Below are 25,042 nucleotides of genomic sequence, written 5' to 3'. Positions count from 1 at the left end.
GGAGAGAATCAGGGGCTCCTGTTGGGTCTGTGCTCCTGCTGATCCACATTCCATCTTCCCAAATCCTTCTGCAGAAATCAGCCAACAAAAAAAGGAGATGATTGGGAGCAGGAACCTGATGTCAGTAACATAAATTAGCTAACAAACTGTACTGACCTGACTGGATTATTTGAACATTTTAAAGGCTAAAAAGGATAAATAAGTGGCCAAAGCTGTGGGCCAGACTAACAAAGCCAGGCCAGGTCTGCTCAGTCCTGCTCCAAGATCCACAAATGCTGGTGTTCCTTCGTGGTGGAACTGAGAGCATCTGCAGGAAAACATTAAATAATTGGGATTTCTGTTCTTTAAACAGCAAACAGAAGAAATGTAGAAACACTTCAAAAACAACACAAGATGTATCCATGACAAAACTTCTGAAAGAACTTACGGAAGAACTGCAGAGATAGAAATTTCTATTTCTTAGACAAAAGACACAACCACTGGATCTTGTATTGATGGCACAGAAATTCCCTTTATTTTGTACAAAAAAATACAGAATTTATATAATTTTAAATACTTTGCCATCAGCATTTAAACTTTTAAACTTACAACTATTATTTGACATTGCTTGCTATGAAGCATTTAAAAATAACAGTACAATGCCATAAACAAATTTATACAAACATAATGAGAATATTTTTCACACAAATCCCAACAGCTAAAGAAAATTAAAATGAGTCATTTCAGTTGTATTTGATTAGGACATCATTCTATCACTGAATAAAGCTTAATGAAAACAATTTCTAGACATTTATTGAAATAATACATTCTCACATCAAATATGAGACTGTTAAATTAGAGAAAAATAAAAATTAACTGTGAGAGTATCACACAGTCCTATCAATTCTTTTCAAAGCAGTCTTGTCCTCCAACAAAAAAGAAAAACATTTTTGTGTAGCCTTGGGACAGCTCATTATAGAACAAGCTGTGAGCTTGTGGGTCACACTGTGCTCCTGCACTCCTTTAGTCTTGATCTTCATTTGTGCTGCAGAGAAAAAGCAACGGGTTTGGCTTGGGAGACACCTCCAAGAAATTTCCCTTCCCAGCAGCATCTTCTGAAAATCTGTCAGGCTTGGGTACAGGGCTTTCTTCTTGTTCCTGTGAAATGCAGCCTGCAGTAGCCAATCCTTCAGGCTGCTCTGAAAGTCTCATTGCAGAGTGGATTTGCATTTCTAATTCTTCCACCAGTTTTCCAAGAGGAGCTGGAGATTGCAAGGAAACCTTTGATTTTCCATCAGCGACCTCCATCGCCAGAGTGTCTGTGCCCTGCCTTAATCCATTACAGTCAATAAGTGGAGCTGTCCTCTCCTCCTGGAGCTTGCCTTGCAAAGAATTTATTTCCTCATCTTCACTGGTCGAGGACTCCTGCTCATCTGAATCAGAGCCTTCTGTCTCAGATGATGAAGTGCTGCTGGATTCTTCAGAGTCACTTGTCTCCGACTCGGAGCAAAGCAGCTGTTGCTTGGAAACTGTGCCAGCAGCTTTTAACGCCTTCTCTTCCTCCTGTACCAGCACTGCTGCTGCTTCCAGCTCCTCCAGCTCCAGCCCCATGTGGGACTTGCTGAGCGTGGTTTTCTGCAAGGACTCACTGAGTGCAGCCAACTTTTTTGACCTTTAACAAAGAACAAGATATGTTAGTGAACCTGACAAACAGAACTTTCCCATTTGATAATGAGAACAAGAATCTTCAACATTTCTTCCATTTGCTTGGTATGCAACGACTTTCTTCTTCAACCCTGATTGTAAAAGTTGATGTTACAGGAGGAAAAAAAAAATCAGAAGGATTCATAATTACAATTATTTAGGGTAACTTTCCCACAGAGTTAGATGGATATAAATATAGCCCACTGAGAATACTTTGAAGATACTTTCCTGAAAGATCCTGCTGCTGGATGCTTCAGCAGTGCACAGTGAGGGAGAAGAGATTTCAGAACAAAGCTTTTCAGGTTTGCTGTCTTTAGCAGCCACATTCTGCAGCACAGGGCTGGCTGGATGAAGTTTATGTGCAGCAAAATCATTTTGGTTTCCTACTCTCCCAGACACATGTGAAATGCATATGAACCAAGAGAAAAGGGCTGACCAGTGATCCATGCTCCTCCTCTCCCACCCAGCCTGGCGCACCCACGGTCACAGGAGATGTTCAGTAACTCTGGCTGCAGATGTACTCTGCCTTCACTTGGAATCCAGCTGAAATATAATTCAGCAGGAGTAACAGGACCACTTAGATAAATGCCCCTAATAAAGCAGACACACCACACTGGCTTCAAATCTCTGGTCCAGCCCCATCCATTTCCTCGAGTGCTGGAAGCCAGCACGTGCTTTACCAGAAAAGGGCACCATGGATTTATAAATAGAGACTACAAAGAGAGTGCGTCGAAAGGGAGGGGGGTGAGGGCAGAGGGGAAAATGGGTATAAAACCCCAAACATACATCCTGTTTCTTGTTGTGGAGTTTTGCCTCAGACTATCAATCAGCTTTTCACCACTTCCTGCAGCAGCAGGTCTGCTATAAATCCTGCAGTAACTGACTGGGTTTCATTTCCTCTGCCAGAGCTGTGAACCTGCAAGGCACGACACACTGACACTGGAGCAAGGAGCTGGGGATGTAATACACGGCTCCTGCGAGGCACAGCTCAAAGTGCTTGTTCTCTCACTTGAATGATTTTAAAGATCTTTATATTCTATTTCCCAGGGGGCATAATTACTCAGTATAACATAGATGCTTCCACTTTTTTTTTTTTTGCTCCTAAAGGAATTGTATTTTTAAGTGGGGGAAGGGAAATTCAGTGCAGCTTCTTACATGTTTTACAGACAGTGCAATATTTAAATGCTTTAAAAACTTTGAATAAAACACACTAGACTTCCTTAGTTCAACCCACAGACTAGGAAACTGAGAAATAACTTTCCCAGAAGTAAAGCAACAGAAAACAATTTACATTTCTAGATTTCTCAAATCTAAAGCTAAGAATTAAATGCAACATGATCCTACTAACTTCTCATAAAAAAAAAAAAGGGTACCAAATTTTAAAAACAGAATAATATTTTCTTTCTGGCAACTTATTTCCATTTTTTTGTCAAGGACTTGCATTTTTCTCAAAAAGTTATGGGGGATCTGAGAAATTGCCAACTTCAGCATTCTCCCTCTCCATCAGCAAAGAGAAAGGAAAAGAAGCCAAGTGATACACTGAGAGGTTCCAGGTAGGTGGGAACAGGACAAGTGGCTGCAGGGAAATCTCCTTCCTGAGCACACTGAGAAGCTGATTTATCCCTGAGTCACAAGAGTTTATATTCCTTTCAGAAAGCATTTTGCTTTGCTTTTCAAACTGCCTTTTCCTTCCTTCTAACTCTGTGCAGGTGTCCCTGTGAGAGCTGCTCAGAACATGAAGGTTCAATTCCTTTTCCTCTGCTACTCCCTGACTGTCCTCAGCCACAGGAGCTCCACAGCTGGCTGTGCCCTGTCACAGAACCCTGTTTTGTCCCATTTTATGTGGCTCCCTTTAATTTCACTGACACCATGAACAACTCAGCACACACCCTCTGGCACAACAATTTCCCCCCAGTTTCACTGCTGCCATTATGACAGAAAAGCAAATTTCAAAGTTCTGTTTCTCCCCACACTTCCACTGTATCTGTTGATTTGTTTCCTAATTCTGTATGTATGTTTATTTTCCTATTTTTTCTACCTTTTCATGCCTATTTCCCCTGCTCCAGATTCTCTCCTTAAAATCCTCTCCACCTCCTTCACTATTCTCTTATACTGCAGTTTATATATTAAGATGCAGAAACATATCACAGAACTGCATCAAATATTAAGGAGCTATATGACCAAATGTGCTTTTTTGACATTAATAATTACTTTCCTGTGTCCAGGTTCCCTAATGCCAAATATTAAGGAATAAAACACAGTGATAAACTTGTTTGATTCAACACACATTATGCTGCTAAATTCAAAGTGGTTCTGCTGACAGATAAAAGAATGATCTCTCTAAAGCAGTAAGTTGGTTTTTTAACTCTTGGCCCCATCAGATATTTGATGTCCCTGCTCATTGCAGGGAGGTTGGACTAGAAGGTCTTTAAAGGTCCCTTCCAACCCCAAATATTCTGACTCCACAAAAGTCTCATTTCAAATGCTTCTTCCCAATTTTCACTCTGCTCATCCAGCCTCTATCAGAATCTACAGAGCTCAACTTTTCAACATGAGACAAACTCAAAACTGTCACCTCTAAACAATTTTATACATAAACCCAAAAAACTCCACTCCTCAACTCTGCAATCTTGTGTTAACAACAACAAAGAACCCTTGAAGAACAGGGTTGTTTCTCTTCTGCCCCTGTGCATCTAAGAATTACAATTAGCCATCAGTTCATCTCCTTTAAGGAAATTATCTAGCTTGAAGGAGAACCAAGTTTCAGGAGTGCATTTCACATCAGCCTTAAGAAAAGGTGGCAGCACTCCCTGGACAAAAAACAAGGCAAACAGACTAAAAAATCAGCATGGAAATGCTTCCAAAAGGAGAAGGTGGCTCTCTGAGCTGATGGTTTCCCAAGGTGAAAGATAAGAAACAATTCAGAAATACAAAAATGAGACACCAGAAATGAGATCCTGTGTAGAGAGACCTGCAGTAAACAGGCCCTGCTGTTTCCAAAATCTTTGGAGTAGTGTTTGAGAGATTAGACAGCAAATACTTTAATTTTTCAAGTATGATTAATGGAATCCATGATTACTTTAAGACATGCTCATTCAGCATGCACATTTGTGGTAATGATATCTTATTATTATGGTAATAGTGTTCTTACATAAACATGCATAATAGGTTTTAAAGGTGCTACACATGATAATTATTAGTTATCACAATGTCAGTTGCTTAAGGAAAATGTTTAATTACAGGTTAAACTGATCAGATGCATGTTTTGTTTAATGCATAGCTTTGAGGAATAGATAAGAGAAGCATCTCGGGGCTTGTCCATGTAGTCTGGAATTAAAATTCCAAGACAGAACAAGAGTAATCCTTGTCTAGGCACAGGAGAGTTTCTTCAGGTGCTAGAAGAAGAAAAAGAATCTTGTTCTACAGATCTTAGATTATAAAGGAGTAAAACTGGGCTGAAAAGAACAAAGAATCAAAGGAGATTTTGCAAATAAAGAGGGATGGATAGAACTCTGAGAAAAATAAAAAGAGGATTATGGCAACAGGAGAGGGAAATCATTATAGGTTTACAGCAAAGGCCACCTGTGGCAGCATGAAGAGAAGAGATGGTGATGGGAGTGACTGCAGGACTGGGACACGAGTGACAGCCAGGGTGGGAGCAGAGCAGGACACAGCTCCAGGTAAAGCCAAATTCCTACAGTTCTGCTTTCTGTTCAGGGAGTACAGAGAGCACCAGGATCTGAAGAGTCAAGATAGCTGTTATCTCTAGAACATAGAGCTACGAGGAAGAATTCTCACTGCAGACAGACATCAGGGATTTGATTGTTTCCAAGGAAGATTTCACATAAGCTGGTAGGGAAGACAAAAATCAACCCAGTCACTGACAGTAAAAAACAAATGCTGGACTTGGGTGGGGGGTGGGGCATGCAGCCACAAAAATGCTCTCATTTTCCCCAAATGATGAAGAAAAAAATAATTATGCTTCTGTATACTATGTCCAACAGTCAGCACTACAAAAGGAAAAAGGTTTGAAGAAAGAGTGTTAATAGCTCAGACCTTCCCATCTGCCTGCTGCTTCCCTTACATGCAGTACTCTTGTTTTAGCAGTTATGTTAAAAAGACCAAACAACTCAAAGAGAGCTTGAAAATATTAAAATCAGCAATCTGCTCCTCATTCTGAATGGTGGTTGCACTGCATACTCAATCATGGCAGGGGAATTACAGATCTAAAACACTCTGCAGATTATTTGCAAACATGGGAGTGAATGTCACTGCCCAGAGCAGCTGTGGCTGCCCCTGGATCCCTGGAGTGCCCAAGGCCAGGTTTGGAGCAGCCTGGGACAGTGGAAGGTGTCCCTGGTTGAAGCTGGCTGATCTTTAAGGTCCCTTCCAACCCAACCCATTCCATGGTTCTATCAGAGTCACGCTGGCAGCACAGCATCCCAAAGCTGGAGTCACTAACATCCTGCTGTGGAATGGGAAAGTGGCTTTTCCTGCACAGGCACAAGCTCCAGCTTGCTTTTGTTTTTGTAAACAATAGAAGGATCATTTCTACTGGCCCATCATTTTGGCTTTGCATTCACAGATGTATACAAACATCCCCTGTTCTGCAGCTCATGTAAACAAGGTGTAAGACATAGCAAAACCCAGCAGAGTCTCCCTGAGTCTCAAAACCTCCCAGTCTCAGCCAGAACTGCCAGGGCACATCAAGCTGTTCCTGCCCCAGCACAGCAGGGAAGGAACAAAGCACAGGAGCCTCAGTATCACAAACACTGACAGCTCTGCTGGCCAGCCTGGTGTTTGAATGGGACCTAACTGATCTTGGAATTAACTAAAAATTATGTTGCTCACACGCGGTTAGAGCCCACTCAGTGTTTTAGTGGGAATCAGTGCTCCATGCTGGCAGGACTTGGCTCCACAGGGCTGAGCAGCCCTGTTTTAGTGTGGAACACTTTACATTAATTACTTTAAGCCTTGCAGGCAAGATAAACAAGTCTCAGAGCAGCAGAGACGTCAAGCGCAGACGTGCCCTGTGCGCGGGGACGCGCGGAGCTGTGTCCCTGCCAGCAGCCAGCCCTGCTGGGCCTGCAGCTCCTCAGGATGCATCCAGACACAAACCAGCAGCGTGCTGTGCCGCTCAGCGGGGCTGACACACACACAAAGGGCAGTTATTTAACTTATCTCCACTCAGCAGGAGCTCTGGACACACAGGATCCATCTCGCAGTAAAGCTGCTGCATTAAGCACAAGGCTTCCTGTCTGCTGCATCACAAGAGCCTTACTTTTATATCTTGAACATACAAGCAGTTACCAAGTTTAAAGAGAAAGCACCAGGCTGTTTACACTACCTTTCTCCACAAGGCCTGGCAAAACTCAGACTTAGGAGAGTTTCACAGCCAGCCTCTTTCTCTGATAAAACAGATAAGATACCAAGCAATACAAGCAGACCAGTAACCCCACTCTAAATGTGTTCCAAATTACATACCTGGCAGCACTGCTTACAATTTCCCACAATTATTCATTTAGCCAGAGGCACTGCAACTATTAAGACAATTCTAGAGTTAATATTATCTCAGACATCACCAGATATTATCCCAGAGTCTCAGCAGTTCAGATACAGAGAGTGTGCAAATTTACTATCTGCAGGACATTGAAATGTCAGCTAAACTTAAATGAAGAATGAAATTTTGTGCCTTGCCACCAGACTGGCTGGGACAGGCTGCAATAGGACATCACTGCTGTTTCTGCAGGGTCTGTCACTAATGAACAAAAGGGCACCTGCACAGGGACAGGCTCTCCACACCCTTCAGATGGTCTGATTTCCCTCCTGCCCACAGTGGTTCTTGCTGGATTCCATCCACCACTGTCTGCCAGCCCAAGCCTGATCTGCCCACACATCAGGGGTATGAAGAGACATTGTTCAACATCCAGTCTCCAGATAATGCCAATGAACTCCCCATGGAGCTCTGTCACAATCCTTTTGGAAATGCATATCCCATTGGCAGTTAATTCTACAGCCCAAGTTCTCTCAAAGCAGAAGGATCAGCAAGTTACAGCCAAACACAAGGCAGAAGATATGGAACTGAGCTCATACAAGAATGACACAGGTGGAAAAGCACCTGGCTAGTCCATCAAGAAGAAAATAAACTCTTCTTTGCTCTAAAATTCAGATGCAGTTTCTATCCAGTCCCAAACAGCATGGAGCAACCGAACTGGTGATTTTGGGGAAGCTTGAAGCTGATAGCTGAGATCACCCTGGTCACTGATATTCTGAGAGTCAGGGGTGGAGGATAAAGCAGAGGAAAGGCACATCCTCAAATGGCTGTGACAGAACTTAAACTTCAGGGGTTTAGCCCAAAAGCAGCATGATTCCCTCAGAAAGGCAACTAACAATAGGAAACATCTCTCCACACCCGAGATGCACTTTGAGGCAGCTTGAAAGAGAAAAAAAAAAGATTGAATTCTTATGATACAGAATTGACAGACAATTTGATTTTAATAAAATATTCAAGACATGAAAGAGTCTAGGTTTGATCAGCCCTGACTGGTAAGACACAGGAGCAATAACGATGATGGTGTTGAATACTAAAGCAGAATTCATTAATGCAGAAACAGCTCGAGTCAACAGGCACAAAATTGCATAAATGGTCCAACAATGAGGTTAGATCACAAAACCCCTCCAGTTCAGGAAAAGAACCCTTACAAATGGACACTTAGGTGCAATAATAAGAAACTCATCACACTAAAGGCACCATCCATTTGCCCAAGCCACTCTTTAAAAAGTCATGGGTTACAAAAGAACTTGAGCCTCAGAATCTGCCTGGAGACAAGAGAGTAAGGCTCAATTACATCTTTTAGAGTGTGTTTTACAGCATCTCACATATTTCACCATTTATTATTTCACTTTCAAGGTTATTTATAATGAGTGCCTCAATTATACACTAGTCAGTGACCTCCAATCATAGTGAAATAGCTTTGAAAAAGCCAGTTCAGGATCAGGGAACAAAAATACTCCAAAGGGAAGTTCTGAAGGAAATTCAGAGCAGAAAGTAATCTGGGTGTTAATAGTGCCACCCACTTTGCCTGGCATGCACACTGCTGTATTACAGACCATGACAACAATTAACTTTATCCTGTTTTTATTGCTCAAGTACCTTACTACAGACTTTTACCCAATTCCCCACAAGTTTGGGCAATCCGTGCACAGATTTTATTTCATCCAGATCTGGGAACACAAATATTCTTTTCAGGCTAGAACTTAAAGCACAATACTACCATGAAATTTGAGACATGAACTGAAAAATACAGACAGCACTGAACAAAAATGGCAGAAAAAGAGCAGAAGAGCACAGAAAATATTTTAGAACCATCAGAAAGATGAGTAAGTAACATATACTAAATTTCTTTCCAGCCTTTATTAGCTGGATAGCTGATCATACCCTACCTGGCTTAGGAGATCTGTAAGAATCACAGAAGAGGTCATACAATTAACAGAGATAAAAACAAACAGCACCATGTAGTAGTTTCATGTGCTCAGTTTATTATACACTTTTATAGTACAAGGGAGAAGCCATAAATAACTCCATTAAAATCTCATTAGTTCTGATCAATGAGTACAGAAGATAATGGAAGAATGCTAGTAAAGGAAAAACAGAATCATTTTTTCAGAACTTAGGTAAAAATTGACCTAAACTTTAACTAATCTTCTACCTTATCTGCAACAAAAGACAGATGAGTGTAAACACAGCAAAACCACATTTGTTCACAGGAATGAGTCCTGGATTAATCACTGTTTTCATAGGAAAGAAACAAAACATCTCCCCAACACATCAAAGACTAATAATTTCTAAACTTTGAGTACTCAAAAAAAAGTGCTCAGTCTGTGCAAGACCTTTAATGCAATTGCAGGTAGGAATTCATGCTGTCTCTGAAGATGATGGACTCTGTTTTTTAGCCTGAATAACCCAGCTTTACACAGTTACACTGTCTATGTCCATACTGTTAATCATTTCCTAACAACTCCTAGAAACAGCAGGCAACATAATCAAATTTAAGAGCAACTAGAATTTAAAGATCCTTGAATTCCTATATATTTCAGGAAAATAAGCAGAGGAATGAATACTGAGTCTCCTGGGACAAGGCTGGCAGGACACAGCTATTGTGTCTTGCCTTTGGGGAGGCCAGGGCAGGCACCACCAGTTGATCCAAGATAATTCCAGCTGTGGATATACCTCCAGCCTGGTGGAGGTGGCAAAGGATGTGGGGAAGGGACAAGAGCACAAGGCTTGGGTTGGGAAGTTTATAAAGTCCTTTTTCCTCCTTTCCTCACAGACACCAGACAAAGCAGAGACTGGAAAAGCATTCCCTGCACAGCAAATCTTCACTGCAAACAGGAAAACCACACTGAAAAATGAGTGCTGGGTCCAAAAAAATCCATCTCCCTGTGAGCAAGATGCCTCACTTCAAATGGAGAGAGCAGAAAAAGCAGAAATGCAGCTCCAAGAGACTACTGTGGACATGAGAACCCCCCTTCTGTGCAGGTGACAAAACACAGCCCTGCCCCATAAACAACGGCTGATGGGGAGAATCCGGCCGGCTTAAGGGGGACAGAAAATGCTTTAATCTTGGAATCCTGGCTTTCAAAGGGCATTAGGTGGATTCTGAAACCAAGAGAGTGATGTACTTGCACTGCAATCCAACTGGCAGTCTTGTAAACATGAGCTGCTATCTACATAGCTTAAAGTATTACAGTTTGTTAACCATAAATCAAATATAAAACACAGCACCATCGTTTCAGTTTAAGTGACTTCTTTCATGTTAGTAAGTCTGAATGTTTCAAGTGACTTTCCCCCCCATATTTATTCTGAAATTCCACAGTGCTTCTTTCATAATGAATCTAAATACTGCATGAGCTGAACTTCACATTTATAAATATTTAAAAAAAAGATGAAGCTTTCCAATATAACATCTTACTTTCATTACTTGATCTTTTTGATAAGTTGAAACCAAACAGATCATGGATTAGAAAAGAAATCAAGTACAGCTTACTTATGTAGATGATATTATGAAAATATTCGTAAGAGAAAACAGACTTGAAATTAATATTGGGCTATAAAAAGAAACTGAGGAGTATTTATATGTTTTAAGAATAGTTTAATGGAGCTCTGTTGCCAAAACAGCTCCAGTAAGCTGCAGCCAGTCCAAACATCTAATAATGGCACAGCTTCCAAAGTCATATATGACAAACACAAATAATGAAAGATGAACAGATAACTCACCACAAAACAGATGCAGAGAGAGATTTTATAAAATGATGGCAATATTGGCTGTGTTACAGAAATGGAACACTGACAACTGGTCTGTATTAGCCCCATCTCCCTTAAGTTTCTTTGCTGCCATTACCTAGAACTTGGTCTTCACCAACACTGTTGGTGGTGTAGGAGAAAACTCTTCTCATGCTGCAAATCAGACAATTTGTGTTACAGCAAGGGAATGAAAGGTACTCACACAGCAGGGCAGGAAATGTGAATTTTAGCATCAGGATAATGCTAGCAAAGTCCTGTATTACAAAAATAACAACAATGGCAGGGAACAGGCTTAAAGGCACAATTACAAACATTACTCCAGCATGATCCCACCCCTTTACAATGGGATTTATCCACCAGACAACACAGTGGGAGTGATCAGAGTTCAACTCTAACACTGCTCCATCACTGTGACTGACACCTGGAACACCGAAGGGAAAACACCACCTGCAGCCTCTCACTCTGTCCATTCTCAACTCACAGTCTGAACAGGAAAAGACACCAAAACCTGCAAACTCCTGGCAGGAAAGCAGATTTTTGCAAGGGCCTGAGGTGAACAGCCTGCTCCCACCTCCTGCCACATCCCCTTGTGTTTGGGCAACTGTTCCCAGCTGCTCTGGGTACCACTGAACAAGAGGGGATGGCCTGAAACTGCAGTAGGGTCCAGTTACATTAGATATAACAGTTTTTAACAAAGAAGGTGATAAAACAGTGGAAAAGGTTGCCCAGAGAAGCTGTGGCTGCCCCATCCCTGGAAATATTTAAGGCTGGGTTGAACAGGGCTTGGAGCAACCTGAATTGAAGATGTCCCAGCTGACTGCAGGAGGGTTGGACTGGATGCCAGCAAAGGTCCCTCCCAAACCAAACTCTTCCATGATGCCATGATCATGCCTCATAGAAATTATTATTATCATTATTATTATTATTAAGCTAGCTGCTGAGCAGGTTAGAAACAAAGCAGGAAAATGTTCCCAGCCTGGAGCTCAGCTTCCCCCTTGGACCAGAGCTGCACATTCCACCTAGTCAGACAGGCAAGGACTGCACGAGCTCATCCTTCCCCTCATCAAACCAGAAATGCACTCAGCTGAGCTGTGCTGCCTGAAAAGACACGACACAGATCACTGACCCTTCTGCAGGCACACAGGAACTGCCTCCCAACAACTTTGGAGAATCAAAGCAGTAGCCTGAGGGGGCAAAGAAATGGCTTTCTTCTTTTGCCTTCTCTGCCCACAGCAAGGCACATTCAGACACAGCCTGAAGGAATCTGAGCTATAGAAAAGTGATGGAATAAATAAGAAAAAACAACGGAGGGCAGGAGAGCAAAAACATCAAAGGAAACTGCAGCTAGCAGCTGGAAGGAGAGATTAAATCCCTTGTTAAAAATCCATGTTTTACAGGGCTTGCTAAAACATACATGAGGGGGAATTTCTGGTATTATACACACCTGTCTATCACCTTTCTGAGCCCTCAGGGCAATGTTTTGCCTTAAGGCTCTTAAATCAGTGTACTAGATTAGTTGGGTATTGTTATTTACAAGTGCTCTGTGTGCACCTCCTGCTTTACAGACACCTGAAGTGACAGCTCAGGCATCAAACAACATGCAGGACCTAAGGAGAGGCACTGGCAGCCAACAAACAAATTGTATTAAAAACATGCATCAAACCACTGAAACCACATAGAATGTGCCTGCAAATTATCAGTTACTGGTTTTAAATCCAAGAACTGTGATCTAAGGTGTATGGGCAGATGACTTGGGATGAAAATAAATAAATTTGGGGGTTCTACCAACAGTCTCTTTGATAAAATGCTAAAGTGCTACCTAAGCTTTAAGGGAAATGATAGCATTTCCTGTATTAGTAGCATAATAAATTGCTCAGAATCTCCAATACTTTCTGTATCAGACCCAGAGCTCAGGTTTGAACCAAGAGGTGTTTACCTGAGCTGTGCAATTTTGATAGAAACAAGACAGGAAGAATGAGTCAATTACTTTTCCCTAGGAAAATGTGAAAATTTATTGCTGCCTGAATTTTTCCTGTTCAAATAGACCGTGTGGTTGTAGGTTTTTTTATACAACTCAATGGCTAAAACCTGAAATCTCTGTCCCATCATACTTGTAGACAAGTCCTAATCAACCTTTAATTTTCTTACCAATTTATTTGATGTCTTGGCTTAACACAGGTCACTCAGACATTTACATTCATGAAGTATTTTCTCCCCCTAATCCTCTCAATTTTTCAACATCTTTTTGAACAAGCACTAGAATCAGTGTTTTAACACAGTCTCACAAATGATGCATTTTAAGGTCACACCCTTCCTTTTTCTAAATGATCCTACTCTGCTTCTTCAGCTGAAGTGCACTCACCCTCTCACCTGCTCAGGTTCAAACTGTTCTCAAGCATGACCCAACCTATTTTTCTGATGCCTTCAACTGTCTTTTATTCTCCAATCCATAACTGTGCTCTACAAGCTTTTACTGAGTGTGTCATTTTAGACTCACTTGTATTAAAATGCACATTGTTCAAATAAGCACTTTATTAAAATGCACATTGTTCAAATAAGCACTTATAGCAACTCTGGGGCAGCTTGTGCAATTCATTTTATACCTTTAAATAAATAACAATGCCACAAAAAAAAATTCTAAGGAGGCATTATGTATTTTCTTACAGATTTTTAAATATGCATTAATCTCAAAGACCATCTGAAGTAGCCACTCTCATTATTGGTAAGAGCAGCTGGGACAGCTCAAAGTTAATTCAGCACTCCAGGCCACCAAGGAAGTGAATGGGAAGCAAACCCAGCACAGCTTGAGTACTCCAGGCAGGCAGCAAACAGTGCTGCACACTGAACTGCCTGCCAGCAGCAGGAATGCCAGCTTGTAAAACCTGCTAAGAAGGAATTACAATAATTGGGGATTGCAGTCATGAGCTACAATAATTGGAGATTGTAGTCCTGAGCTAGTGCAGAAGTGCTCACAGGACAGCCAGGGTGCAGCCTGAGAAAGCCCAGCTGCCTCACCCTGCCCAGGTGTGACCATTAGCAGCACCAAGCTTCTGGGGTTTGTCCTTGTACCTGCACTGAAGCAGAACAGCAAAGGAAAGAATAACCCTCAAATTAAAAATCTTCAAAACAGGAGGTTTTTTGTTTTGCAGGCAGTGGGGGCAGAGAATTACATGGCTTCAGTGCATCCACAATGACATTATCATTAAAAAGCTATCGTCAGAAATATAATCCTCTCACTGCAAAACAGATCAAGTTAAGGGGTTTTGTGATGGGGTTCTTACACCACCTGATAAGGGAACACAACTGGCTACAGCAGAACATCAGCTAGAAACACACACTGATGGCAAAGCTGCTTTCAAAGCAGCACCATGAAAGCAATTTGGCTTTTCTCTGCCCCACACACACTGAAAACTGGAGTTTTAAACCTGAAACTACTGCAGCCTCCACTAAGCTAAAGCTGACATGGGCAGTCATGAAGGTAAAGTCAAACCCAAGGCCAGGCAGAGCAGGGAACAGCTGCCCATGATCCTGTACCACAGTGGAACACAACACCATGAGGGGCATTTTCCCTCATGCCTCAACTGGATGAAGTGCTTTAAACGTGCTGTACAAATCAGATTAATCCCACAGAGCCAAGAGGCAGGATTTCCATCCAGAATATATTACTGCTCATGCCTTTGTTCTTTGGAATCAGGGCTGCTGGATCCAGGAGGTTAACAGCTGAAAATTAGCATATTCCTCTAGCATTTGAGAATGCTTTAAAGCACCAACTCATTTTTATTACGTGTTAACACATTCCCTCCTTCCCATCGCGAATCAAAAATTTAATAAACTACCATTAGCAGTGCACCATTTGAAAACCTTTTAGGACAGTTTTGTTCCTAAGTGCTATCTGAACTCAGTATTTTCACAGCAGAGGTGCTGAGGCTACACAGGAGTAACTCCATTCACTCTTCATTTAGTAGGACAGTCCTAAGGTTCAGGGGTTACAATTAAACCCCTCCTAGGAACATGAAAATGCCAAAAAGGTGAAACAGGGCTGCATGAGTATGGGCAGGTTTAGATGGGATATTTAGGAAACAAATCTTTCCCTGGGAGGGTGGTGAGGCCCTGGCACAAGGTGCCCAGAGCAGCTGTGGCTGCCCCTGGATCCCTGGAAGTGCCCAAGGCCAGGCTGGAGCACCCAGGGCTGGTGGAAGGTGTCCCCACGCATGGAGTGACCTTTCATGTCCCTTCCAGCCCAAACCATTCTGTTAATCCATGAACATCAACCCTACAAGCAGCAAAAAAGCAAATACCAAAAGACTTTTCAAAGCCTGGCTTGTGTCTTTTCAAGTACTTTGAGCTTTTCAAAACTCCAAAACACTAAAGACAACAAGAATGCCAAGAAGAAAACAGCTGCAAAAATGGCACAATCAAGATCTTTTCTACACACTTTGAAATGTTTTTCAAAGTTTTCTAGATTTTAGCAAATAATAACCAAATCAAATTTCTTCAGTTTGCAGATAAATGATCCATTTCACAAATTACTTTAACGTGCCATCAGAATGTATGCTGAAATTCTATTTACATTCATTGAAAGATCATATTTGACTACAGAAACTTAAAGATGTTTGTATGTTACAAAATCTTTTCCCAAATCTAGCAAAAGCCTGAGGTAAAACCAATGCAATGGACTGAAACTGTAATACTTAAAGCTGAATTCTTCACTCCCTTGTGCACTTTAGGATCTGATGTGACACAGGCAGTAAAAATCCTGTATCTTTTTTTTTTTTTTTCTCTCAAAGTCCTGGACTCATTCATGCCTTTGCAGCATCAGGCCTTAACACTTCAGGGCAACATTACACTGTATTGATTAAACAAGAGATTCAGGAAACCTGGGGAAAAGAGAAGGGAGCCTGAACAATCACAGTGGATCTCATCACCTCCGTGACATGCTGTGAATGTAATTAATCCTACATTTATTTAGGAGAAATTCACATCCTACACATCAAGCAGCAACTCCCTGCTGGCTTCAGACTGGGTAATTATAGTGTAACAAGGACAAGGCTTCGATTGTGAGGAAGAGATGAAAAGGAAAACAGAGCTATGAGGCCAACCCACCTTTCAGGGGCTGTCTCACCTGCAAACCAGGAGAAGCAAATATGACATGCTCAGGAATGTCTGATTTTAATTTAGTTAGCTCCAATGAAGACAGAAGCTTTTACAGACACTGTATAAATGCCACCAGGAATCCTGGTTTTTACTTTAAATCAAGGAGTCCATGCTCAAACTGGCACCTTACACCTACAGTCACCAAAATTAGCACCATCACATTTGTCTCAGGGTGCAGAGCACGTATTTGTGAAGGATAACAAAGAAGTTGCAGATACAGTTCCACAGAACACAGCAAGGCAATTTAACAGCTCAGCTGTCTTAGCTCACAGCTCTCCTTCACTGCACGTGATGAAGCTACTACAAAATACAACACAAACAATGATCTTTATAATCTTATGCTAAGTTAAAGAGTACAAAAACATATATGGGATCAAACATCCTCCTGCACACATCACACCCATAAAAATATAAAGTTGTGAGAAACAACTGTACAACAGGCATGCTGGACGGATGAGTAACCTGGTCTTCTGGAACTGGATGATCTTCACAGTCCCTTCCAATCCAAACCACTCTGAGATTCTGTGCTGAGAGCACTAAACCCTGGAGAACTGCCAGGAACACTCACAGCTTCACCTCCAACTCAGGAACACAGATAATACAACTTCACAAAGAGTAAAGTGGTAAATGTTTAAAGCTAAATATGCATGTGAATATTTGGTAAAAATACTTTAACTTGCCATGGGTTGGAGCTGGTCCCTTAAGCAGGGGTGCAGAACTGGCCAAGGATTGAAGGAAACTGCTCAGCCTGCCACCCATGTCATGGCCAGCAGGCACACATGTCCAACAGCAGCCAAAAAGCACCATGTGAATAGAGCCTGGCACAAAGGGGAACACAAAACACTGGAGAAAGACATCAGGCTGCACAAAGGAACCTCAGCACAGCAAGAGACAGTGGGTAAACTGTTCTGACTTCTCTAAAGGACACACAGCTCCTGTGGGGTCACAGACAGGGAGAAAAAGGGAGAAAAAGCTCTCCTGCAGTAAATCTCACCTGGAGTGCCCTGCTCTCAGCTGCCCATATTGCAGCCATCAACCAAACAGTGGTTTTCCCAAAAATCCTTCTCCTCTCCCTCATCCCCTTCTGCTTAAAGGAAGGTGTGAAAGATGGAGAAAACCCAGACTTAGAGCACCAATTCAGCTCTAATTTCACCTCAGAGAAGCTGCCATATGTATCAGAGTTGCTTGTAAAAGCTCGGACCTAAAGAACAAAAGCATGCAAACCAGGCAAATTAAATTTAATTTTATTATGGAAATGAAAGCAATAACAGAAGTGACAGCAGGGTGGATGATAAGCTCACTTAGCAGGGGGATCAAATGAAGTGATGACATGTCATTATGACCTCAGGGGTTAAAGATGCAATTTTCCATCTGGCTGCATCTGGCTTTTCAACAGAAATGTTGACACCACCTGCTGAGATTTACCACAAGCTGCCTCCATAGGTCTTTGTCAAGCTTTTGTTACCCAGGTTAACATTTACTTTTCCCTCTTTTCTGATAAGTTTTGCTGAGCAACATGCTCCCTTTCTTCAAAACCTAACAACACTTAAAAGGATTTACATGCCACTTTACACAATGGATGGTATTTTTAATAGTCACTTCACAAGCAGCTTGGAGGGAAATGCTAGGAACCTAGAAAGCAGGTAAAATTAGCTTTAAGGTAGCAAGCAGGAAAGATGAAATTTTAAGCTACACTTGTTAATATCTTCTATTGTCTAAGACACTTGGGAATCTACTTTCCTCTTAGTAACAGGCACCTGAATAAAGTAATTTAGTAATTTTTCTGGAGGTGGAAAAAAAAAAACCTAAACAAAAAAATCCTTAGAATTCCAGACCTAGCTTGAACTCCCCATCCCCAACTGACTATTAGCCACCTGTGTGTGTTTTATTCAGCATCTTTATCATTTCCAATTCTGGATACACTGTGCTTAAAATAAATCAGCTTTTGCCAGCCCAGTGACACATTCACTTATTCATCTAATTTACCCACAGCCAAACTATGATCTCAAAACAAATTTGTAATCAGCTATTGACACACTGCTGGCTATAAGGATTTTATATTCACATGCAATATTTAAAAGCTAGTACCTAGCAGGGGTGTTTCTCTTCATCTGGAATGGGACTGTGTGCTCTCTTTCACTGGAGAGATCCATTATGGTTTAGCCTGTGCCAAACTTTTTTCCTAAAGCCAGAGATCTGTGCCAGCACAGGTGAGCTGAAGGGCTTGTTTCCAGCTGGCTTTAAAGTGCTCAGATTCTTCACTAAAAAGAACCTACAGTCTGTTTTAACTGTTTAAAAAGAGGCCCCAGCCTCTGCCAGGAGTTTGTTGCTTACAGGGAAAGAGGAGAAAAGGAAAATCCTCCATGGATTTTGAGAGTATCCTCAGCCACTGTAAGACAGAAGGAAATGGAGACAAAGGAAGTTAATGAAGCCTGTGTGGAACAAATAATAGCTAAAAAACAAAACTGGGGAAGCATCCAGAGTGACTGTAACACTGAAAGACCACCACTGTAACATATATAAACACCTTCTCCCCCCAAAACTCTTCCACCACAACAGCAATTATAGAACCACACAATGGTTTGGGTGGGAAGGGACCTTAAAGCTCATCTCAATCCACCTCCCTGCCATGGGCAGGGACACTTCCACTGTCCCAGGCTGCTCCAAGCCCTGTCTAACCTGGCCTTGGACACTTCCAGGGATCCAGAGACAGCCACAGCTGCTCTGGGAAATTGTGCCAGTGCTTCAGAGGGAATTAACAGAGGGATGTCACAGCTTTCTTCCCCTGAAAGGGAAGATGCATCACCCTCCTGTCCAGGTGCCTCACCTTGGGGAGCTGGGAGCCCTTGCCTTGAACAGACAAATCACCACCCTGACAAGGTTTGTCCTGAATGACAAGTGAGCTTAGTTGTTCCCTTCAACATAAAGGAACAAAGCCAAGTGTTCCCATTCCCTTTGCACTTGCTGAACTTCAAACACTGCTGAACTGCACAGCAATGACTGCAGCATATGCTTAAATGCTGTCCTGATTCAGGCCTAAAAATAGGACTGGGTTCTGCAGCTCCCCTCTCTCTCTTGCTCTCCTAATGACAGACAGCCATTGTGCCATGTCACTCTGACAATAAGATAGCTTAATTGCCCTCTTTCCAGCAGCTGTCAGTTCTGCTTAACTGGGACATAATGTGAGAGTCTGGGAGGAAATGTGTTAATCTATCAGTCACTTATAGCCACTGTGCATTTTCCTGGGCTGGATTTAAAGAAAACTGGGTTTTATGACTGACTTGCTAGACATTATATTCATTGATATGGGCAGCAGAGGTATTACTGCTTAATGACTCATTTCTTTGTGAAAGACCCATGAAATAACTGTCTCCTTTATTTACTGCATTTTTCCTACCCAACTTCAACCTGAATTTCCCCATACTTGGTGAATTTCCCACATATTTAAGGTGTGGTTGTAAAAGGCCTCCTCAAACATGACAGTGTAAAATGAACTGGCTGTTTCAGGAATCAAGCAGGATTGATGAATCAAAAGGTTTGGAAACACCTGTAATTGTTTTGAAGTATTTTATATATTGTTACCTATAGGAACAGTCACTGCAAGAATAAGGATCAACATCTACAAACCATTATGAACAGTTATGAATTGAGGGTCTTTAATTCAAGAAGTACAGCTAAGCCTGTGCAGGCTGCCTCAATTCTCTGTCTCATCCCCCCTTCTGACCACAATTATTACCAACTTCCCTCCATATCCCCTTCACTGTCTTGTGCACTTCAGATATTTTATCTCCCACAGACTCTTGTTAAATACAAAGACTATTTTAGCCACTGGTTTAGGAGGCTGCATTGCTGTATTAACAAATAAGACAATGACATTTTTTGTGTGTGTTAGTCATGCCTGTTCTAACTCACACCTTTTGTGGGCTTTCAGACAAGGCTGTGAAGATACAAAAAAGGAAAAATAATACAAAAGCTGTACGAAAAACAGTAAATCTGACAAGAACAATATAAAGCTTAGTAAGATTTGAACATGCAGCTTGCTTTAATCATTTAATCCACTTCCCACTGTTTTCCTACCGATACTTTTGGTTTTAAGCCATTAAAGCATGCTGGTATTCCAACCAGTCTGGCTGAAAACTACCCAAAATTCTGGAAATAAGCCATGCTGACTCCATTAAAAGAACACAGGTGAGACACAGAAGTGCAGAGGTTTTGTCTGGAGGTGGCAGAATCCCTCTTCCCTCTCCAGCAGTGGAAGGCAAAGCTTCCCACAGTGCCAGGGAGAGCTGCAGGAGCACAGAGCACATGGGGATTTGTGACACTTGTTCTGGTGTTAATAATCAATTGGTGCAACTGCTACAGCCCATAAATCAATGTTCCATGCAGCTGGGAATGCTCTGCATGTGCTGTCAGTTTTGAACTGGAAGCTCCTTCCAATCTTTATCCTGAAGTTACATAAGTGCTACACAAACATTTCTCTTCCTAAGAAAGATCACAATATAATGAGAATTCCCCAGAATTTTTTTCCCCTCCCAAACCCCTTATTAATGAAAATTCGTATTTTTATTTAAAATCCAATTCCTCCCTCCCTTCTCCAATGGTGTGACTGTATTAAAAACATGCACTGAATGTCTTTGCTTCTGTATCAAGAATTGCTGGACAGACACAGTTACTAAATAAAAAAACCTGATCATATTCCCACATATAGGAGACAGAATTTATTTTACTGGTAGTTGTTCACAGATGAAGTATGCTAAAAACATCTCCCACATCAGTAGCTACTGAAGAACTTACTTGACTTTCTGGATCCAGATGCAATAGTCTGTAATGAAGAGATCATTAAGGATGTAGGCAGGGTCACTCTCCATAAAAATCTTGTGAATGTCCAGCAGACACTTCAAAACTGCAGCTTTCCCTGGAAACAGATTTTTGGTTTTGTGATTCACAAGAAATCATAATTTATCCCACCTGAGGGTTTAATAACCACAGGAGTTACAACCACCTTGGAAACTGGGAACAGCAGCACTGTGACTGTGTCCTTCAGCATCCACACCCTGGGGATGGGGAGCCTGGGCATGCAGCAGGGATCTGGGCATGCAGCAGGGATCTGGGCATGCAGCAGGGATCTGGGCATGCAGCAGGGATCTGGGCATTGAGCAAAGCCTGCAGGCCCAGCCGTGTGTGCCATTCTCCACAGCTCCTTCACTGTTCCCAGCTCTGCTGGCCCAAACTTGGGCACACACAGGCAGGGCACTGCATTTAAAAAGAAGAAAACTAAATTGAAAAGTAGCTCACAAATAACAAGGAGTTATGCTCCATCATCTCTCTTAACAGGATTATTTTTCCCTTTGTGCTACACAAATACCAGTGCTGGAAATAACAAGGTTGGGAACACACAGCTCACAGCAGGGCCAAGCACATGGAATTGTGAGGGGCAATGTAATGATGACCTAACAGCACACCAGGGCCTGGAATTAGGGAGAACTTCTACTTCTGCTAGTCACAGAACAGCCTGGCACAATGAAATAAAAAACTCACCTCAGGTTCAGGAAGGAGCCATTTGACACACAGTCAATAAATACAGTAAAAGATTTAAAATGTGTTCTCACTTCACAACCAGAAAACTTTCTGTTGTCAGTTTGACTTTTCCTTCATATGCAACACTCCAATTAGCTGGAATCTCCCCCCCTTAGTTTTCTGATGACAGCTGTTAAAGGGTTAAGTGTTGGAACACTTAAAAAAAATTATTTTCACCATTTAATGGTGGGGAAAAAAAACCCACATTCAAATGAAAACAGCCACCACTGCAAATGGAATCTAATAACCCTCTCCCAAGAGGCTGGCTCCTCCTAGGCTATGAAACCTGAACAGGGATGAAATTACATTTTACAGATTTAGAGGCAAGGGGGAAAAAAAAAGGGAAACCAAAAAGATCAGAACTCCCCCTGCTGTTCAAGCACAAAATCTGTTTGCTTATTTGCAAGTAATTCCATGCTGAAAAAAATACAGCCAGGGAATGAAAGTTAAGGGTGAGGAAGATGGCAATAAGGAGGAGGAATGGGGAGAGCAGAAAGCCATGACACACAGAACAGAAAAAACCCTCTGGTTTTGGAAACCAAGTCAGCAAAGAAAACCTAAAATCCCAAATAAAATTAATAACTTTTAAATTGTATCAATGCTTGTCAAACATCACTATTTTGACTTTTACAAAGAAATGATGTGAGGAATTAAAATTTTGCTGATTTTTTCAGGTTCCAGCTGTCCAGCTGTCAGCCCAAAGGATTTCCAACATCCACTCCTGTTACTCATCTGCCAAGTAACAATGTACATCAGTGAGTGCTACACTAATTCACAACTAAAAACGTCTTCATAAATTAAAAGTTTTGGATTATAGTAGCTTAATGAGTTTCTAATGAGAGGCTGCAAATCTTGCAGATCTGGAACAGGGAATCCTGTATGAGGCAAAGTATCAAATGTCTGCCTTTAGAAAATGGCCCATGGGATTCAACAGTTTTTGCACAGTTACAGCTCTGCATTCTACTGATCAATAAATAAATTGCTTTTTATGTACAGATACTACTGCCTGATTATTCAAAAAACCCCACTAGTTTTGTTTAAAAAGCAATGAAGCTTCCAATGTATATAACAGGAAAGTCAGAGAATGTGTCTGCAGATCACTGGATCCTGCTGGAGCTCCTTGCTGAGACAGCTGCCAGAAAACAGCCTGAAACCTGAATTTTACAGATTCAGAAATTCAGTCTTCTTTCCATTCAAAACTATCTCAAAATGAGGATAAAGTTTGACCCCAGCTCTGTATGTGCCATTTGATATGATCATCTGATTTGAGACCATCATGAAATTCTACCAGCTTTCATCCTGTGAAATTTGTATTCCAAATATTCTGTATTTGGAAGGAAAGTTTAAGTCATATATCTCTATTTTACATTCTTTTTCCCCACAGACTTCTATGTGTTTTTCCACATTTTCAAAGAGGAGCATTCATCTAAAGAGGAACTGAACTTTGCTCTTATTGTTTCTTTTTAATGGAACAGTATTCTGAGACACTAGAGAAGAACTCTACAAACTTTTAAATTAAAGCATCCTGGAAATAACTTAGCCAGTCAGGCAATATTTCACTGGACCACTGAATGTTCACTGGAACACCATTTTCCATCATTACACTAAAAGAAAAGCAAATTTCTTACCTCTCATGAACTATTCTCCTCAGAAAAAAAACCCCATAGGCTGTCAGCACTGCATCACTGCAGTTTTGTTATCAGAATTTTCTTTTTCACACTTATGAACAGCAACATAAGGCAGTGCAGATAAGTGAGGAGGGACAGCATCCATCTTCCCCTCAAAACTTCACTCCCTGACTGTTATAATGTCAATGGGATTTTCAATCAGCAACGGTTTTTGGCAGTAGTAAAGATTAATATTGCCATTTGTGTGGGTTTTTAATCCTGCAACTCACAAGAATTTAAAATAAACCACTGAAGCACTGCTTCTCAGAGATCCTGTCCAAAAAATAAATGTAATGCTTTTCTCAAAGAAGTAACTCATGCAAAATAGAGAAGTTGCAGGTAACTTTGTACAAAGATGGTTGTGTTGAACTTGCAGTCCCTAACCACTCACCCAGCTGCAGAATCATGACTGTGTCATTGAAGGCTCGTGTCACCAGCCCAAAATGCCTGTACAGGGGATAGCACAGCACTCTTCTTCCAAAAGATACCAGGACATCATGGATGCTGGAGAAACTCTGTGTGCATCAGTGAAAAATCTGAATTAGTCTGTGTGCTTGGTCTCCTTTAAGGAAAAAAGCCATAGCACATTAGGGAGAAAAAAAAAAACAACAAGCACATTTTGATTTATTATGCTTCTAAAAATCTGTATTTGAACAGATATGGAAATGTACATGTTAAATAGAAACAAGACACTGCACATTGAGTTTGCATGGCAAGATAACAGAAGTCCTGTACATTTTAGTGGTTTGGGATTAAAAAAAGAACGTAGAGAACATGGGAATAAAACATCTCACTCAAGACTTTGCCATCCTTTATATTAAAGCAATAAATTACATCTGTCCCACATTATTATATATATTAAGGAGAAGCTATAAAAGGCCTTTTAAGAATAAAGAAAAATTAAATCCATATGATACTAACCAAATACATGTGTACATATAAGATCTTTAAAAATGATACATGACTCTGCTTCTCATGAAAATTCTAGATATTCAAGACAGGGATAAATATACCTGCCTGGGGAGAACAGTTCATTGTCCTCCTTCATGAGTGAGGAACACTTCTAATTTACTCAGGCTAGAGGCATTAAGGAGTTATTAAAGACTTTCTTAAGAGTGATTTCCCTTCCAGCTTTCACTTTTCAAGACAAAATGCTCCATTTATTAATTAATTTTAAAAAAAACCCTATTTCATCTTGAACTCTCAATCTATTAAAATTAATAAAAGCACTTTGCTGACAGCCAGCATTTCTTTGGATTCTGTGCTACCTCAAGCCATTGTTCATTTTAATTGGTCACCAGGAAGCATTTAAATCATTTATGGTTTGTGATTTAGTATTTAGAGGCTAAGGTGTGTACATGCCATGGCCAGCAAAATGGCAGGCAGCTTGAACAAACCAGAGCTGAGGCAATTTTATCTGTACAGAATGATAAAAACTCCCAGCCCTAATGGTTTGTCTAACAGAGAGAGTTACTAACAGCTTGGTGCCAGGATTGTGAGTTTTCTAGGTGTGAAATACACTGTTGGCACAGGCTGCACCAAGAACTGCTCTGTCATAGGGTAAGCACATGCAGAAAGCTCCTTCCCTATGTTAGATCATGGATCTGGAAAAAATAATTATGAATTAAGGCAGCCAGGGCATTTTAACTTGCCCTTT

At 41.2% G+C, this 25,042-nt stretch overlaps 1 protein-coding gene across 2 annotated transcripts in view; it reads right to left on the bottom strand.

Annotated features, from left to right (window-relative positions):
- Nucleotides 1–486: 486 nt before the first annotated feature.
- SHQ1 (SHQ1, H/ACA ribonucleoprotein assembly factor) overlaps nucleotides 487–25,042 on the bottom strand; it is a 39,069-nt gene continuing 14,513 nt past the window's right edge. For both annotated transcript variants that reach the window (XM_033071817.1, XM_033071818.1), the window contains exons 10-12: nucleotides 23,777–23,900; nucleotides 20,936–21,056; nucleotides 487–1,651 (exon numbers count right to left, since the gene is read on the bottom strand). In XM_033071817.1, coding sequence (XP_032927708.1) covers nucleotides 1,003–1,651; nucleotides 20,936–21,056; nucleotides 23,777–23,900 — 894 coding nt within the window. In that variant the 3' untranslated portion in view covers nucleotides 487–1,002. The remainder of the gene's footprint in view (nucleotides 1,652–20,935; nucleotides 21,057–23,776; nucleotides 23,901–25,042) is intronic.

This window comes from Catharus ustulatus, chromosome 13 (assembly GCF_009819885.2).
Source record: "Catharus ustulatus isolate bCatUst1 chromosome 13, bCatUst1.pri.v2, whole genome shotgun sequence".
In the NCBI taxonomy this organism is placed as follows: domain Eukaryota; kingdom Metazoa; phylum Chordata; class Aves; order Passeriformes; family Turdidae; genus Catharus; species Catharus ustulatus.
Note: the sequence above shows the minus strand (reverse complement) of the source record. Positions and strands in the feature narration are given on the sequence as shown.